This window comes from Sinocyclocheilus anshuiensis, unplaced genomic scaffold (assembly GCF_001515605.1).
Source record: "Sinocyclocheilus anshuiensis isolate Anshui unplaced genomic scaffold, SAMN03320099.WGS_v1.1 scaffold733, whole genome shotgun sequence".
NCBI classification, from domain to species: Eukaryota; Metazoa; Chordata; class Actinopteri; order Cypriniformes; family Cyprinidae; genus Sinocyclocheilus; species Sinocyclocheilus anshuiensis.
The window spans coordinates 967725-985596 of NW_015539923.1; the positions used below are offsets into that span (position 1 = coordinate 967725).

Consider the following 17872-nt stretch of genomic DNA (forward strand, 5'->3'; position numbering starts at 1 on the left):
GAAAACTTGAAATTGCATCATATGACCCCTTTATGAAAGAAATATGATAGCTAAAGAAGCATGAGATGACAATGTGCCATATGATCATGAAATCTAACTCATGAAGGATCACTCTACTAAGTGTGTATTTATAAACCTGTAAATGTACCTGGGTAAATAAGAGTTCTGTAGTGCTTGTTCTATGTTCATATCAGTGCTTTCATAGTCAGTAATGATGACATTGAAGTTCTGATCTCCAGTGGTGCGGTACATCTCCTCCATGTCTGAAATAAACTGCTGCACCCAATGGGCCTGGTTCTTCACTGGTTCATACAAACACACACACACACACACACACACACACACACACATTGGCCCTCTCTCACATACACCCGTACATAGAGCACACACACACACACACACACACACACACACACACACACAGTGCCTTATGAAGAGGTTTCATGCAGTCTACTCAGAAACGTGCACAAGTAATTTTCTTCACCAGGGTTTGTAAGAAAGCATCTTGAATAAAACTCTATATGAGAGTGCTACCTGGGACAATGAAGTGGACAGTAGCAGTCGGGTTCCAGTAGAAGCTATATGGATTGCAAAGTTTAAGTTCTGCGTCCTGAGCCTTTTGCTTTTTATGAAAACCCCGATCTTCAGTTCTTTTCACATAGATGTACTGAACCAGGCGCAGGTGGCGTCCTGAAGCCTCCTGCAAGTCCAGTTCCAGTAGATATCTACTGCCACGATTATAATCAGGCTTCTTCTCAATGTTCACAATACGCTCTAGAGAGAACTGCCTACACACACATACCAGTTAATGTCAGAGATGAATTAAAATGTTCAGAATGGCATAATACCATACTATACAGTACATACCATTTTTACTGTGCACTGATTTTCTGTATTTATGCAATATTATAGAACTAGAGCATACTGCATGACTAATTTCCATTATGATGGCGAATCTGAAAATACTATCTGAACTAATACTTTTGATCAGCATGCAAAATGATCAGAGACATACTGCATACCATTTAAAATGGTATATTTAGGAAATAATAAAATAAAATAGCACACACTACAGTTCAAAATTTTGGGTCGCAATTTTTTTTTTTATTTGATACAGTTAAACAGTAATATTATGACATATGACAATTTCAAATACCCATTTTCTATTGTAATATATTTTGAAATGTAATTTATTCCTGAGCTGCAAAGGTGAATTTTCAGCATCATTACTTCAGAAATCCTTCTAATATGCCGGTTTGCTGCTCAAAAATATTTCTTACCATTCTCAATGTTAAAAACAGCTGAGCTGCTTAATATTTTTGTGGAAATCGCAATGTTTATTTTTCAGGATTCTTTTATGAAAGAACAGCATTTATTTGAAATGAAATAGAATAAAAGTATGGAATAAAATGAAATAAAATAATAGTATTATTTAAAAAATTACCCTTTTGATGCAGGTTAATATATTTTCAATAAAATCACACGCAGTATGCTGTATAAACTGTGTATTATTCAGTATGGTAGTATTCCATTCCAAATGCAGCTCATAGAGTGAATAAATTGCTGATTTGATTCATTATAACAGTTGGCCTACCTTGGAAATTTCCTGTTTAGTTTCTTCATGAAAGCTTCCACTACAGACAACGCTTCTGATTCCTCAAGCAGCAGGTTTCCAGACACATTACACTTCAGATCGATCCAGTCGGAGCGCAAGGCATGCAGATCTAGGGGTTTGGCCTGGAACGTCTGAGACCACTTGACTTCCACGTCAAACACAGCCCTGTTGAGGAGGTCATAGTCTTCTTCCTCCGAGAAACCCTGATTCACCCAAGAGTCTTCTTCATCTCTTCCATCTTCAGCCTCTTCTATATGTATCGCATTATCCTGAATCTCCTTTTCCTTTCTGCTGTCATTCACGTGACCCCAGCGGTTGTTATATTCTTTGTTAGATGGAGCCGCGATGACCAACGCCTTACGCTCATTGGTCTCGTTATACAATGAGTTTTGGTGTGGATGTTGGGTAATTTGGAGATGATGAGCCACATCTTTGTGCTTGATGGGAATATTGTTGTCATCTACTACAGCCTTTTCGGGGTTGTCCTGCAAACCATGCACGGCTTCATCTGCTTTATGTTTTGGGTGTTTGAGCCTCTTCATCGGTTCAGCTTTGACTTCATTCCCATTCAAGGATGGCAGTTCATCTGCAGTGTTCTTCAGCTTTGCCTTCTTTACTTTCACCTCATCTAATGAGTTCTTGGGTGCCTTGTCCACATGTTCTCCTAGATAGACTTTTTGTTTACCCATCCGATTCACAAGGTCATGACGTTCCCTCTGGTCCTCAACCAACATGGTAGGGTTGGTCACTGATCTTTGCCTCAATTCATTGGCTTCTTCTCGTATGTTTTCCACAGGAATATTTCTGTCTCCAACTGCAACAAGATTTGGATTTCCATCACTACTGTTGCGGTATTTGGCTTTATGTTGGTGGAGCTCAATTTTTCCATCCTTATTAAGCGATTGGTCCACTTGATGTTTCACCACTGACCTCAAGTGATCTTCTCTTTGAGCTGGTCCTGGATTCTGCTGGTCAGGTATGTTCTCCATGACGTTATTCTGTGAGTCTTTTTCTTTTCCCTGGTCATAGTTCTTCACCTCAGAAGGTGGGTTTTGGAGGTAGTGTTGGTCCTGTTGGATTTGTTCAGGACGTCTCCTTTTCTTCTTCTTTCTTGGTTGCTGCTGTGGTTCCTCTGGGTGGTTCTGTGGTTCTTCAGGCGGTTTTTGGATTTCCTTAGGTTGGTTGTCTTGGTCCATCTGTTGAAATCTGTTGTCTAGTTCCCAGTCTTCCCTCTTTTTTCTGATTCTGCCATGTTTCTGAACAGAAAACAGTTTACGGCGTCTCTGCATTGAATAATCATCAAAATCCGGGAGAACCTTGTTCTTCTCCATAGCTTTCATTTGCTGCTTCTCCTCATACTTTCCAGCTTTCTGAAAGCCCTCATCTTCATCTCTGCCCAGGTTCATGGCTCTTCCTAGCATGTCATCTCCTACAGGAAGACAAAGACAGGCATTAAGTGTTTTGAAATGGGGAATGAATGAATAAACACTTCCTTTCAGATTGATTTAAGTTCTGAACCATCAAGCTGTTGGGAGTTGAAGACAACAAAATTGACCATGTTTTAATAAATGTACTTATCGTAATCGAATTATTCTAATCTAATCTTATTGCACACAATTCATCATTATACATTTTTAATAATAACTGTTTTCAAAATTTCATAAAATTAAGCCCTGATCATTATTTCCTGCAAAATATTCCTGTTGCATTAAGGAAGTTAAATGCATTGTGAATGTTATTTAAATGTTGTCCTTCATTTTAAAAGCACTCATTGTTTGCTGTACCTTTGTATTTGATGACTATCTCCTCATTTTCAGGCAAATCCAGTTGAATGTAGTTTGAGAAGCCGTATCTAAAATGAAATGATTTGATTTGAGATCATAATACACAAGGTGCCCCAAAGAGAGATAGATTAGTGGGTGTGATGTTGCTAATCTACAGACTGTACACGACCGTTCAAAAATTTGGGGTCAGTAAGATTTTATTTAAAGAAATGAATACTTTGATTCAGCAAGGATGCATTAAATTGATCAAAAGTGACAGTAAACATTTATAATTTTACAAAACATTTCTATTTCAAATGATGTTCAAATAAAACAGGATATTATAAATATTACTGAAGGATCATGTGACTAAAGACTGGAGTAATGGCTGTTGGACATTCAGCTTTTGCATCACAGGAATAAATTATATCTCAAAATACATTCAAAAAGAAAACAGCTCCCTTAATTGTAATATTTCACAATATTACTGTTGTTCTTGTATTTTAATCAAATAAATCCAGCCTTGGCGAGCATAAGAGACTTTTTTCAAAAACATTAAAAAGCCACACCAACCCCAAGCATATGAACGGTGGTGTACAGTATTTGTGTGTCTACCTTTCCAGGTAGTATGGATTCCCACGGTAGAAACATTTGTTATCGCTCTCCATGTGTGTGAGCCGTGTGTAGTCATTAGGATACACGTACGTCAGGTGCACCTGCATCAGATTAGATGGATCAAGATCACAAACGCATAGGCACAACAACATTCACTTCAGTTTTTTATTAGTTTTCTAACTGTGTACACTTACAAACTGCAGGCCCTGGTAGCGTATTAGAGGATATCCCTTTATGATGTAGCTGGGGTTATAAATACAGTCAGGTAAAACTCCCTGCAAACGCGCCCTGTCCAATAATGGAACTACACATACAAATACACACAAACAAGGACAACATTATAACACTTCATTACTATTATTATTAAGATTTATTATTAACAATAATAACAATTAAATATATTAATACGTAATTGTATTAATTCTATAAACTGAAGCATCTAATGCAGTTTTTCTTGAAATTAATCAATTATCATATTTAAATAACTAGCATTATTTTTTAAATAAATAGTATTATTTAATTTGTTCAAATAATCTAACTCCAAACCAAAATTAAGATTCCATATATATATATATATATATATATATATAAATTAGTAACTACTGTTTTTATTGAAGAACATACAATTCTTAAATCTTGTGAAATTACAAAATGGATTGTGGTTAATTTAATTTAATTAATTGTAAGCTTTGTCATAATTACAGCAGAAATAATAAAAAATATTATATATAATATGGGTTGGGGGAGATACAATTTTGGGCAAAGGGTCTTTAAGTCAAAAAGGCTAAGAACCACTATAACAATGTCTCTTCTGCCACAAGGTGGCACTGAATTCATGTCCTGTCTGCATATACGTATATTCTAATGTTTTTAGCAGTGCTTGTACACATGCAACTTGGAAGATCTGTTGTAGATTTTGTCTGAAAGTCAATACATCACAAATCTAGCAATAAACTACAGACAAGAAACAAAAATATTATAAAGTGAGGGAAATAATAACAAAGTGCAGATGACAATGATTTATTATTTGTTATAATAGAGCACTCATCATCTGCCAGGTCCGCTTAATTAAAAAATTCTATATTCACTCACTCTCATGTTTCAAACCTGTATATGTATATTCTGTGTACAGTTATATTATACACACATTGTCAATTTTGGACCATTTTGACAGACATGGTCAACAGGAAACACTGTTATATGGAAAGAGCTGTGTAAATATTCTTTCAAATCTTTACTTTTACTTCCACTGAAAAATATCAGCATGTGGGATTGGAATGCCCTGAGGGTTTCCTTTTAACGAGTTAAGTTCAATGTTTAATAGCTCAGCATGTCTGCATTGTTGGTTTATTATGTTTATGATGACTATGAAAAGGGTGTTGAGTGAATGTGAGTTTGTGTCTGAATTTCTCACCCTGATGAAACGAGTCACGTGGATCTGCTCTCAGCATGTCTACTCCATGGGGCGGAGTCTCAGACGACCTCTGGGGCGGAGTCACATGACTGGCAAAGGTCTGAGGAATGTGATTCACATCTACTGTCTTCAGCGAGGATTCATCTGCGTGCACACACACACACATACACACACACACACACAAAATAAGGCCTGGTACAGCAGAGCTGGTTTTACTGTGTAAATTGTGACATACAAAAATTAGGTCATCAGTTTAAAAGCACACTATCATAACTAATTAGTATTGGAGACTGTTCAAACTGTTAAAAGTTGCAAAAATTGCATTTAGACTTTATTAAAATTGCAACATTTCTGAGATGAGTAAACACTTAAAAAGTATGTGAAATGTTTTATGTAAACCTTTTCAAACAGCAGTATGCTACACTGTCACATGGCATCATGAAATGTTGCAAACAGTGATAATACTGTTTGAAACAATACACACTGCATACGGTTTAAAAAATATATATACTACTTATAATGGTATCAAACATACCATTTTTTAAAAACATGATACTATTAATACTATTTTTTTATATTCTTCTAAATATTTATTAATAGGTTTTATTTTTTATATTTTCAGTTTTAGTTTAATTTTGTATTTCATTTTATTATTTATATTGTTATTTTTAAATATATTTCTATTTAGCTTTAATTTATATTTATCTCAGTTTAAGTCATTTTAATACTTTAACAAACTTATTTTATTTGAGTTAACTGCCAAGGAAATATCAAGTTTTTCATATAATATTTGTATTTTATTTAACTTCAGCTGTTTTTAAATTAACGAAAATGATTCTTAATAATTTTAGTTTTAGTTAGCAATAACTAATGCAAACACATCGACAAACTTGCAGTCTGAAGACAAAAACACAGTTTCTCACTAGAACTACATAAGCATACATTTACACAGAAATGAATGCAAAAGCCTGTATTGACACACTTCAGCTGAAGCAATGAGATGATAACACACACACTTTGGGCAGTGGCGACTACCCCATCATTAGCTCTGTTTTAGGGCGTGTGTGTGGACAGGAGCTGCTATTCCAGGCGTCCTAACACTACCCTGACATTTCTGCAACCACATCCCAAAATAACACACACACACACACACACACACACACACACACACACTCACTGGTGTAGAGGGAGATGAACTTGGAATCGATGATTGAAAATCCACTCCCGATCTGTTTGAGTTGCCACTGTAAGTAAAGACAGAGTGTCATAACAGTTTACACCAATCACACACAGACACCCTCAGTAAACACACTCACCGCAACCTCCACATGATCCGTTCCTTGATCGTTTTGTTTGTGGATGAGCTCAAAGAAATATTTATTGTTCTTTTGCAGACTGCAAAACAATACAAAAAGTGAAATTTTACTAATTTTGCATGAACACAAATAGATCTTTGAAACTTTTATATGTAAAGCTTCTAATGCAACTCAACAGTTTTACATTAAAAGATACTGTAAACATGAAATTGACCCTATTTACTTTTAATAAATTGAACAATTAAAACATACATTTTTTTAGGTATTTGAAATAATAACATTTATTTCTTTATAGTGACTTCACAAGTTGCTTTCTCATTATGCTTTACCACATAGACAAGACACAGCAGCAAAAAAAAAATTTGGACAATTAGGAAAAAGAAATTAGTTGAAAACAAAATGGAAAATTCTAATGAAACATTAAATATTGATACATTTATATATATTTATATATGATATACTATATTATTCTAAAATAATGTTAAATTTAATAAATAAATTATTACATTTAAAAAAATGTTGTCATGAAATTTTTCATGTTAAAGGGATAGTTCACCCAAAAAAGAAAAAAGAAAGAAAAAGATATGCGTGACGAGTGGGGGCGGGGCCGAGAGCCGTGGGAACGGAGCGAGGCCGGTGGAGTAATTGATAATGAGCGACACCTGCACCACTCACCGGTCTCGAGTCTCACGGAGGAGCTCCGGAAGGATAAAAGGGAGGAGTGACGACAGTGTCGGACGAGAGAGGACCAGGCCTGGAGTTTATTTTGTGTTTTGTGTGCGGCAGTCGTCCGTGAGGGGCTGCCGCTTTACTTTCATTTGGGGTTTGTTTATTTGATTAAAGTTTGGTTTAAATGTTCGCCGGTTCCCGCCTCCTTCTTCCCGAACTACGAACTTTGTTACAATATGGAAGTCAATGGCTACCGTCAACTGTTACACACATTCTTCAAAATATCTTATTTTGTGCTCAAAAGAAGAAAGAAACTAATACATATTTGGAACAACTTAAGGGTGAGAAGCTAAATTATGACAGAATTTTCATTTTTGGGTGAACTATCCCTTTAAGTCAAGTTAGTTATTTAAACTTAAAAAGTTTTTATGAGTATTAAAAAGACACACACACATAACAACATAACAATTACTAAAACTTATATACATCGACGCTTCCATTTTAAACATCCAGTATGATATGATACAATAATATAATTATATTACTTTAATAATATATTATATTACTATCATACTGTAATAATTTCAAACTATTTTAAAAGATTCAGAGTCTCAAATCAAGTGGTTTTGTTACTATCTCAGACTAATAATATCATCACAACCTGACTTGTTAGCCAAACAAATATTGATGGCTTTGATCCATACTGCCTACTACAGCAATGTTTCTGATTCTGAAACCACAATTTAAAATCACGTGTTTGTTTACTGGATCAGCATTGTTTTGTGTAATTCGAGCTAAAGATACATAATTAATTTTTGATGTTTGATTTGAAGTATGTTACTGAAGTGTAATCTTGATCAACGGTTGTTACACACACCTGCACTATTACAAATCATGTTATAACAGAAGAATACTTTTAATGACTTCCCACTGTGTGCCATGATCATCAGGACACAAGCAGCAGCTTGTGAATCTACACATACTGAATCTAAAAATAGTTTTTCATCATTGAGGCATGTGGTCATAACATGGACAGATGTGTGAGCACTTCCCTGAAGCATTATGAAACACAAACACAGCATCCACTTACGGAATGAGATCTGATATCTGACTGGCATATTTCCCATATTCCCCTGGTGCAGTCCATTCTCTGCCTGTCTAAAAATGGAGGAATCACACAGAATTCAGTGCGTGCATTTCACGCATCTGCATAAAAGTAATTATAAAGTTGACACTCGTCTCTCCAACCTTTCCGACGTAAGCGCGGAGCTTCAGATTGTCGGGATTCTCATCTTCACTGAGCCAGAACTCACTGTTATCATCAGACGCCACTGCAAAAAGAAAGTCACCTGCCAAACAAAGGGAAGGGATAACAGTGGGACAATGGCACACAATCTGAATATGTGTGTGTGTGAAAGAGAGACAGACAAACCATCGGTATAAGGATGTATGTATCCAAATATCCTGAATCCATAATTGGTCCAGCCGGGCGACACGGCAAGTTTCTTCACAGTTGTACGAGTCTACAGAGATAAAAACATATCAAATACAATGCAAACAAATGTAATATTAAAAGTAAAGTATGTTGTTAACAGTGTTATTTCAGTGAACAATTTTTGTTCACTGAAATAAAGCTGAAATTATATACTGTATATATATATATTGTGGCGAGTATCCCGAGTCCAGATTAGCGTCGCCCTGGAAACGCCGCTGCCACACTGATCAACGACGCACAACACCTGTGCGCGATGAGTGGCGCACCCCCGGGACCTGGGCCATCGAGGTGGGCATTGTGCCGGAACTCCCCGTACCTCTGCTCCTGGGACGGGACTGGCCGAGGTTCCAGAAGCTCCTCCTCGGAACCAGGATGCCAGGCCGTACCGCCCGGAACAGGCCACGGCGACCCCGTCGGGGACCGCCCAGCCCAAGGCTGGCCTACCTAGCGACGGACAGCGAGAGGGAGGGTGAGTGTCAGCCCGCTAACCTACCGTCTGTCTCAATATTTAAAACAGTTGGGTACAGATATGACATCTATACAGATATAACACCTACATGAGGATATAGTGGATAATGTAGATTCTTCTGTAGTTGAGATATAGACGTGCCACACCAGTCCTCAAAGATGTGAAGATTCGCCATTCCTTTATACTGCGGCAAACATACAACACACACACACACACACACACACACAATTTTTTCACTTTCTAATAGTCTATATTATTAAAAGATATTTTATCCATCAGACTGCAAAAACAAGGAAAAACCATGTTAACATTGATGCACTTACTATGGAAGTCTATGGGGTAAGACACAACACTGGAATAAACATAAAAATATTGTAAAACAGTGTGATTGTCTGTATGTGCTACTGTCTAAATGTACTATTTACGTTCATTTACATATAACTGGAGTATCTTTCCCCATAGACTTCCATTGTAAGCACATTACTGTTTGTTTGTTGTAATCACTAACTTCATGTTATCCAGTGCATAAATAATTTGGTAGCCCAAATATTCCTTTAAATCACCAACAAACATATAGAATGAACAAAAACGTACAGCTCATACAGTGACACCAGAGACACGCAGAGTCTTGCTAAATTTAACAAGACGGCAAAACTCTTGCTGAAGATACACAGAAAGAGCCTTGGGCGTCATACTCATGTGGATTAATACCATCATCTTTACAGCATATGCACATCAACAGATCGTGCATACAGCGCTCTGAGTGACAGAAATATTACAAACTATTACAAACTACCAAAAATACCATGGTGCTGGTTTTTTGAGCACATACCAAGGAAATACTATGTTTATTAAACATGTACCATGCTAATACCATATTTTTGGACACTATGATAATACCATCCATGTATGTTTCTATCATTGTGGCCGTATTATTACCTCCACCCTCCATGTATGTTGAGTGTTTTTTGGTGTCCAGATGTCTTTATCATGTTTATCGTCAGAGATGTGAGCCTCAGACATGTGAGCCTATGACACACCCATAAAACACACACAGAATGGTTGTTCATGCATCTGCTTTCCAGCAGCATTTCTGATTTCGCTTGTGTTGCAACATCTACTCAGCAACTACCTAGACAACATTTTTGAGCATCATAGATGTGTTGACATTTTATTTTCTACTGTATGTCAATTTTATGCATGCATGGAATACTGGAACGACCTACTACATTTGACAGAATTTGCAGTATACAACCAGATGCTGCATGGAATATCGTATCCCACAATGCTATGTACATAAAGGAACAGTTCACTCAAGTATTTAAATGTTCTGAAAGCTTACTCACCTTTAGATTATCCAAGATGTAGATGAGTTTGTTTCTTCATTGGAGCAGATTTAGAAAAATGTTGTATTACATCATTTGCTTCTATAGCTTCTCACATTAACACAGTGCTTGATCTGTGCATATTTCTCTCCTGATTCATACGAGATGACTTTTTCACTGGAGAACTGGAGTTCATAGAGGACTTATATTTTAGCCTGATGGTTTAAAGTTAAAAATGTCTTAATGGATTTGCTTTTTACAAACATGCAACTTTTCACTTCACATGATTGTTAACTGATGGACTGGAGTGGTGTGGATTATTGTGATGTTTTTATCAGCTGTTTGGACTCTGACGGCACCCATTCACTGCAGAGCATCCACTGGTGAGCAAGTGATGTAATGCTAAATTTCTCCAAATCTGTTCTGATAAAGAAACAAACTCATTTACATCTTGGATGGCCTGAGGATGAGTACATTTTCAGCAAATTTTCATTTCTGGATTCATTATTCTTTTAACTTGACCCTTCATTTTGAAATGAACCAGACAAAATATCAGCACGACAAATCTTTTTCTTGACACAATATATTTACCTCTGGCTGCTAAGAGTCATGGTTTTATACAAAACAGAATTAAAAAAAAAAGGAAAATAATTAATTTTTTTACAATTATAACTGGTCTCCATAATTAAAACATGAAACACAATGAGTCAAAGTCTGAGTTTTTACCGCACATCGAGCAGCAGCGTTTGCCCAGGCGATGCTTTCACTGCGGACGGTTACACCTGAAAGAGAAAAAGAGTAAATATTTAGTCAAGCTGCCAATTAATTAATTACACCTGACCGACCATGTGTGTGTGTGTTTGATCCAGGACAGTGACATTAGATTGCCATTGATGGGTTAGTATTTCTCCAGATAGTTTGAAACTGACTCCATGTTGACATTCATCTTTAACAGGAGGGAAAGCATTAACTTACACACTGTCAATCACACCAAACACACTTTCAATGTTATCCTTAATTAGATTAAATCAAAAATATGTATTCCATATTACAGGTAATCACACAGAGCTTATGTCCAGCATCCATTTTGATCCATCTATAAAATGCAATACTATTTACAGAGTTCCTGAAATGCAAAACAGGTCATTGTCATTTTTTTTTTTCTGTGTCACAAACATGCTTCCTTGATCATTATTTAACTCCATACAAAACAGAACGTAACTATTTCCTGGTGCTGATATTTCATACAAGCAATCTGTTCATGTACATTACATGCCTAGGACATAGCACACTTACATTGTTTTTAATAAATTCAATTATGATTACTACAGACTAACACTAACCCTAGTTCTAAATGGAAATCATTCTTATTGATCAATGTGTTTTATCACTGCAGCAGTTTTGGCAGATTTACAAAGCTTCTAAGGACAGTTTTGTTTACTACGTATGGCTAAACACATGTACTGAGTGTACCATACAAGTATTATAAACACCTATTGTTTATGATGTTCCTAAATTTTAACAACCAAAAATTCAAATAGTTTTGGAGGACTGAAATCTTTGACTGAAAAAGTGACGTTTAATTAGTGCTTCTCAAATCGCAATAAGCTTTATGCTGTTACTTTTAACATGAAAAAAAAGTTTCAGGTTTCAAACTTATGTCAATTTTATCACAAACTAACTACTGACAATAAATGTTGTTTTGATGCTCTATAATGTGGCATGACAGATCGCTGTGGCCTTCTCAGGTCAAGCAGTATGTGTGAACCAATCATATCTTCCTATTTAGTACTAGTTAAAGCATGAAATAAACATGAGTGAACATAAGAAATACAACTTAGGTTTTCTGTAAAATGAAAACTCAATGAAAAACTTTTGGTGCATCACTAACATAAAAGCTAATTCTAATGACTATAAACGAACAGTTTTAAGAATAAAAAACATTATTTATGATCCATTATACCTTGAGGACATCCCAAGGGGACGTTTTGTAAGAACACACAGCACAGATTGCGAATACAATAAAAAGAGACTCACGTTTCATCATTTGTACACCCGTGTATGTGTCTTGAATGCACATTTTCAAAAACCAGCAAAAGAGCAAAAACCAGTTGTTCAAGTTTCACTAAGGTTTCCAGTTATGAAGAATAAGAGTTTCTTTTGACAAACATCCTGCTCAAGAGGGGCAAAGTGTATGTTGCGAGCTTGTCAAATAGAAAATGCATGCACACAAAACACACATAAAAAACGTTATAGTTAATTTGCACATTAGGTCTCTGCAAACATTTACAGCAAATGTATAGACGCTCATCAGAAGGTGAAGAAAACACATACACTCCCTTGTGTGTGTGTGTGTGAGTACAGAGAAGTCCAAGTGTGCTTAACCTTGCACAATGGTGCTATAGCAACAAGAAGTACAGGAAATGATGCCGCACCTTACAGAAGAAAGGGTCACCTGACCCCCAGCACCACTAAACACATACTGCAGGGAGGGCCGGGGTGGCCAGCTGTTATGGTCTGTGTCTTCAGGTGTATTTGCACACTGGGCGGTGTGTGAACTTTCCTTAGTGTTTGAGTGAGAACAAATGCATTTAAAGAAGAGTCCCTGAGGTTTTCAGCATGTCATGTGCATGCTCAAAGTGAGTTTTTAGTGAGCAACCAACACTTCCTTCTTTGCCTTTCTCCATTTTCCAAATCCTTTCTTTTACTGTCCTCCCGAGAGGTCGCTGGTATCCCCTGGAGGAATGACGAGTGTGTTTAAAAGAAAGTAGAAGCCCCCATGCCCAGTGCAGTAGGGGAGAGAGTGCGAGAGAGGCATGCATTACTGTAGTCTCGTTCCATTTCTGCTTCATGCACCTGCTCTTAGATGATCCTCCACAAAAAATAACAAGGAAATTTCAGCATAATCTAAAAATCCAGGGCTGGTGCAAAAAAAACAAGGGTCAAGGGTCAGTCACAAGGGTTTGTCACTTCACACTAACACCCCAGTGGGATTAAACCAACACACACAGACAAAATTTAGGTTAGGCCACATGGATGACTAACCACAGCCCTTGAAAATGAAAGCTGAATGCAGTAGCTTGCTTTCAACACTCAAAACAACTGAATTTGTAAAAACATTTGACGGTGCATCTTCTCCTGAAGATATTGTACTAATTTAGACATAAAACGCATTAAAATTAATTCCATCTCTATTTAATCACCAACATGTTGTTTCAAACCTGTATGTATTTCTTTATTCTGTGGAACACAAAAGAAGATATTTTGAAGAATGTTGGGAACCAAAGTCCCATCAACTTCCATTGTGAGTAAATGGGACCCAAATCCACATGGTCATCAACATTCTTAAAAATATCTTCTTTTGCATTCCACAAAAGAAAGAAATGCATACAGGTTTGGAGCAACATGATGGTGAGTAAATATTGACAGAATTTTCATTTTTAGGTGAATGTTTGGCCACTATACGTATTTGGTCATTTCAGCTGATAACCACTTCTGTGTGACTGACCACAAATGTTAGCTTCAACACGGAAACTCTACCAACAGCTTTGGCATAATCAATAAAAATAAATTTTTTTTGTGCATTTTGAGTAAATACTGTTTGAAATTTTTCAGAATGTTTGTGTATATCTCATCTAGGGTTATTATTTGTGGTCACTGAATTAAAAAAAAAACATTGCTGACTAGATATATTTTGCAGTGATCTCATAATTGCATTGTACGAAAGCCTGTTTCCACCACTGAATATTTTTTTTTTTTTAAACTCACAATCTGCAATTTTTTCACAACTATTATATCTCACGAATTAGACTTTTTGGTAACACTTTACTTGAAGGGGTGTGCATAAGACTGATATGACACCTTCATAATCGTGACATGACACGTCATGAATATGAAGGAGGTTTTATGCATGTCTATGACAACTGTCATTAAGTGTCATTCGCTCAGTTATGTCATTTTTCATGCAAATATGACATTATTTGACCTAACCCTAAACTAACCCTACCCCTACCCTTACCCCTAACCATAGCCCATAACAAAGACATCTCAAACAATGTTCATTCATATTGTGCATTGTGCATGTCCAGTTGATGTTATTAACCTGTTATTAATAAATATTCAAATAACATTAACCCAGGATAAAAAAAAAAAGTACTGTGTAAATCAGAATGCAAAATATATGCAGGTTCACAAGTGGAATGGCATGCATGTGAATTCATGGCCAACGACTCACAAGAGCGTGTCAATGCCATGTGCAGGTCAAACATTCCCCTCTGGATTTCTTTCAAAAATACAGGAGGAACAAGGAACTTCATGACACTCAAGCTTCCTCCTCAAAGCTCAACCGGACAGCTTTTGTTCTTAATCTGATTTCGCTCATATGGGCAGTGTGAGTTTACTATTCAAATGTAATTTTAGCAGGCTGATGTCCAGGTGCTGTGACATTGGTGCTGCTCCTCTGACCTGATACTGACCTCAAACAAGATGACAAACCCCTTCTGCAGGTCCGAGCTCACCTGACATCTCTCAGGTTTCCTCCATCACATAAGCTTCTCTTTGTGCAACCTTTACAATTCAGGGCCAATGAGAAAACATGATTAAAACTGCTATCATTTCTAAGGTCCCTGAGCCAGCAGATAAAAGAAAAGTAGAGGAGACATCGTGAGTCACTCTGGGAATGGGAAGGAAACAACCTGATTTTTAGCTGGGGTAAAGAAACTAGACTGGCAGGACAGAAACAACCAGCCTGATGTTCTTGTGTCTGCATGCACACTGGCCATATCCGTGTTCACAGCAACACAATGTGTTCTGTCACTGCATTAAATTGCATTGTCCTGTACTGTTTGCATGATGTATTGTACATCATATTGCATTGTGTGTGTAATAACAATGAAAGCAATTCACCATGACAAAGTCTTCTTAAACGAATAGTTCACCCAGATTATTATAAACATGCAGCTTTTCACTTCACAAGACGTTAACTGATGTACTGGAGTGGTGTGGATTATTGTGATGTTTTTATCAGCTGTTTGGACTCTCATTCTGACGGCACCCATTCACTGAAGAGGATCCATTGGTGAGCAAGTGATGTAATGCTAAATGTTTTCAAATCTGTTCCGATGAAGAAACAAACTCATCTACATCTGGGATGGCCTGAGGGTGAGTACATTTTCAGGAAGTTTGTCATTTTTGAGTGAACTATTCCTTTAAGAGCAAACTTACAGTAAACTCCAAACTTCAACTCCAGCTCCTCCCTCCCTGCCTTTCATAGAAGAACACTCATTGCCCATTCAAACTCTTGATACAACAGAATATCCAATAAACTGGAATGTAATTAGTATGGACTGCAAATAAACATTATAGATGTGGAATGTAGTGAGTAAAATCTGAAATGCAGTTAGAAATGGAATTTATGTAGAATGTAATTACAAGAAAGTCAAATGAAAATTCTAATTAGAAAACAGAATGGATATATCTACAAAAAATAGAATGTATTTTGGTAGTAGAATGGAATATTATAAGAAACAGGTAGCGCGTAAAACTGGAATCCTAGAAATTGGTTTAATTACCAGTAAACATAATAATTAATTTAGTGAAGTTTGTGGAATGTATGAAACTGCTAGAATGAAATAGAATAAGACAATGGAATGGAATGAATAATGTAATATTGATAATCTTCAATGAGGTTAAATTCATTAAAGGGGTCATATGATGCTGCTAAAAAGAACATTATATTTAATGCATTGGGAATCACGAACAATACTTTTACAGCATTTAATATAATTTAATTAATTGATATGAATACATTGTTCAAATTGTATAAATTAAAATCTGTTCATTTCAACTGTAGGAAGTTGAAAAATTATTGTTGTAACATTAACAACCTAGAACAAGTTGTCCAAAATTTGTTAAAACATTTAAAAAAGATTCAATATTTTATTTGTTTACCTGCGTGTCATGTGACCATTAACCGACATCAGAAAAACGTAAACATGCAAAAACTTTAGGTCAAGATTTTAGGACAAATAGTTTCGGCTGACAGAAAGTTTGGGAATCCCTGAACTAGTTCAATAAATGCTGTCAAAATGTTGTTTTGTTGATACATAGTCTACTAACTGACCCTTATTGTAAAGCATCACCATAATTTGACTTGTTAACATTAGCATAACGAATGTATCAGCAAGCAGTAATGAAGTGACAGTGCATCAGAAGTCACTCACCAGGGCTGCTCCACTCGTTCATGGCCATGAACTCCAGATAAGCCGCCAGTAACGCGACCATCAGCACCGCCCCAAACACAATATATCTGCCGTTGCGCTTGAATTTCCGCACCGGGAAGAAGTTGGGCATCATCTTTAAGAGCTTCAGGCTCCGTGTGGATCGCAGAAGTTGCAAACCGCTGTAAGAATCATCGACACACGCTTTCCCGGGTTCAAAGCCGGTGGAAAAACTCGATCTCGCGTGACACTGGTTCACATTTCCTTCGCTGTGATTCAGAATCAGCGTCTGCTGGAGTCCCTCAAACATCAGCGCGCACAGGTTGAGCAGGCCACGCCCCCTGCGTGACGTCGCTGCTCCTGAACAGGTACAACAGAGGTAAATAGGCCTGCTACTGGATATCGAGATATATATCCAAGCTATTTCATCTTCAGTCCGCTCCAAAGCTCTTAAGACGGTTTGCTGCCGTTTTCATTTGTTTAGCTAAAGAATGCTATGTATTTTGTCGAAATAGGCTATTTTTTATTTTGTGTCATTTAGGCTATTTATTATCAAATTCAAAGCTCTTAGTTAAGACAGTAAACTTTTGCTGCTCTTTTCTTTATTTAGTTAAAGAATACGATGTACTTTGTCGAGATGTAATATTTTATTATTTTGTCATTTACTTATTATAATTGTTTTTTTTTTAATTTTCTTATATATATATATATATACAGTATATATATATATATACAGTATATATATATATATATACAGTAAGCACAATATAAAAATCTAAATCAGGAAAGGACTTGTATTTATTTAATAAATAAATCAACATATCATATTTTAGATACATCTTATCTATTTATTATCAATATTTAATATTTGCTTTTCTTTTTTTAAATGCTAATTCACAAGAAACTGGGATTGCCTCCTAAAAGTCTTTACAGGACAAAGTAATATGTTTGGATGTGTTGAGCAGCACTGCTG

The 17872-nt window shown here is 36.4% G+C and overlaps 1 protein-coding gene across 2 annotated transcripts in view; it reads right to left on the minus strand.

Annotated features, from left to right (window-relative positions):
• Positions 1–17241, minus strand: part of LOC107686572 (beta-1,4-N-acetylgalactosaminyltransferase 3-like) — a 22075-nt gene extending 4834 nt beyond the window's left edge. Inside the window, exons 1-16 of one of the 2 annotated variants that reach the window (XM_016483637.1) lie at positions 16903–17241; positions 11408–11463; positions 10296–10370; positions 9445–9540; positions 8825–8915; positions 8641–8741; positions 8483–8550; positions 6724–6802; positions 6585–6651; positions 5408–5551; positions 4188–4297; positions 3994–4094; positions 3400–3467; positions 1595–3044; positions 535–788; positions 149–302 (exon numbers count right to left, since the gene is read on the minus strand). In XM_016483637.1, the coding sequence (XP_016339123.1) occupies positions 149–302; positions 535–788; positions 1595–3044; positions 3400–3467; positions 3994–4094; positions 4188–4297; positions 5408–5551; positions 6585–6651; positions 6724–6802; positions 8483–8550; positions 8641–8741; positions 8825–8915; positions 9445–9540; positions 10296–10370; positions 11408–11463; positions 16903–17209 (3221 nt within the window). In that variant the 5' untranslated portion in view covers positions 17210–17241. Of the gene's footprint in view, positions 1–148; positions 303–534; positions 789–1594; positions 3045–3399; positions 3468–3993; positions 4095–4187; positions 4298–5407; positions 5552–6584; positions 6652–6723; positions 6803–8482; positions 8551–8640; positions 8742–8824; positions 8916–9444; positions 9541–10295; positions 10386–11407; positions 11464–16902 lie in introns of both variants that reach the window. The other variant, XM_016483636.1, reaches the window with a different exon arrangement.
• Positions 17242–17872: the final 631 nt, after the last annotated feature.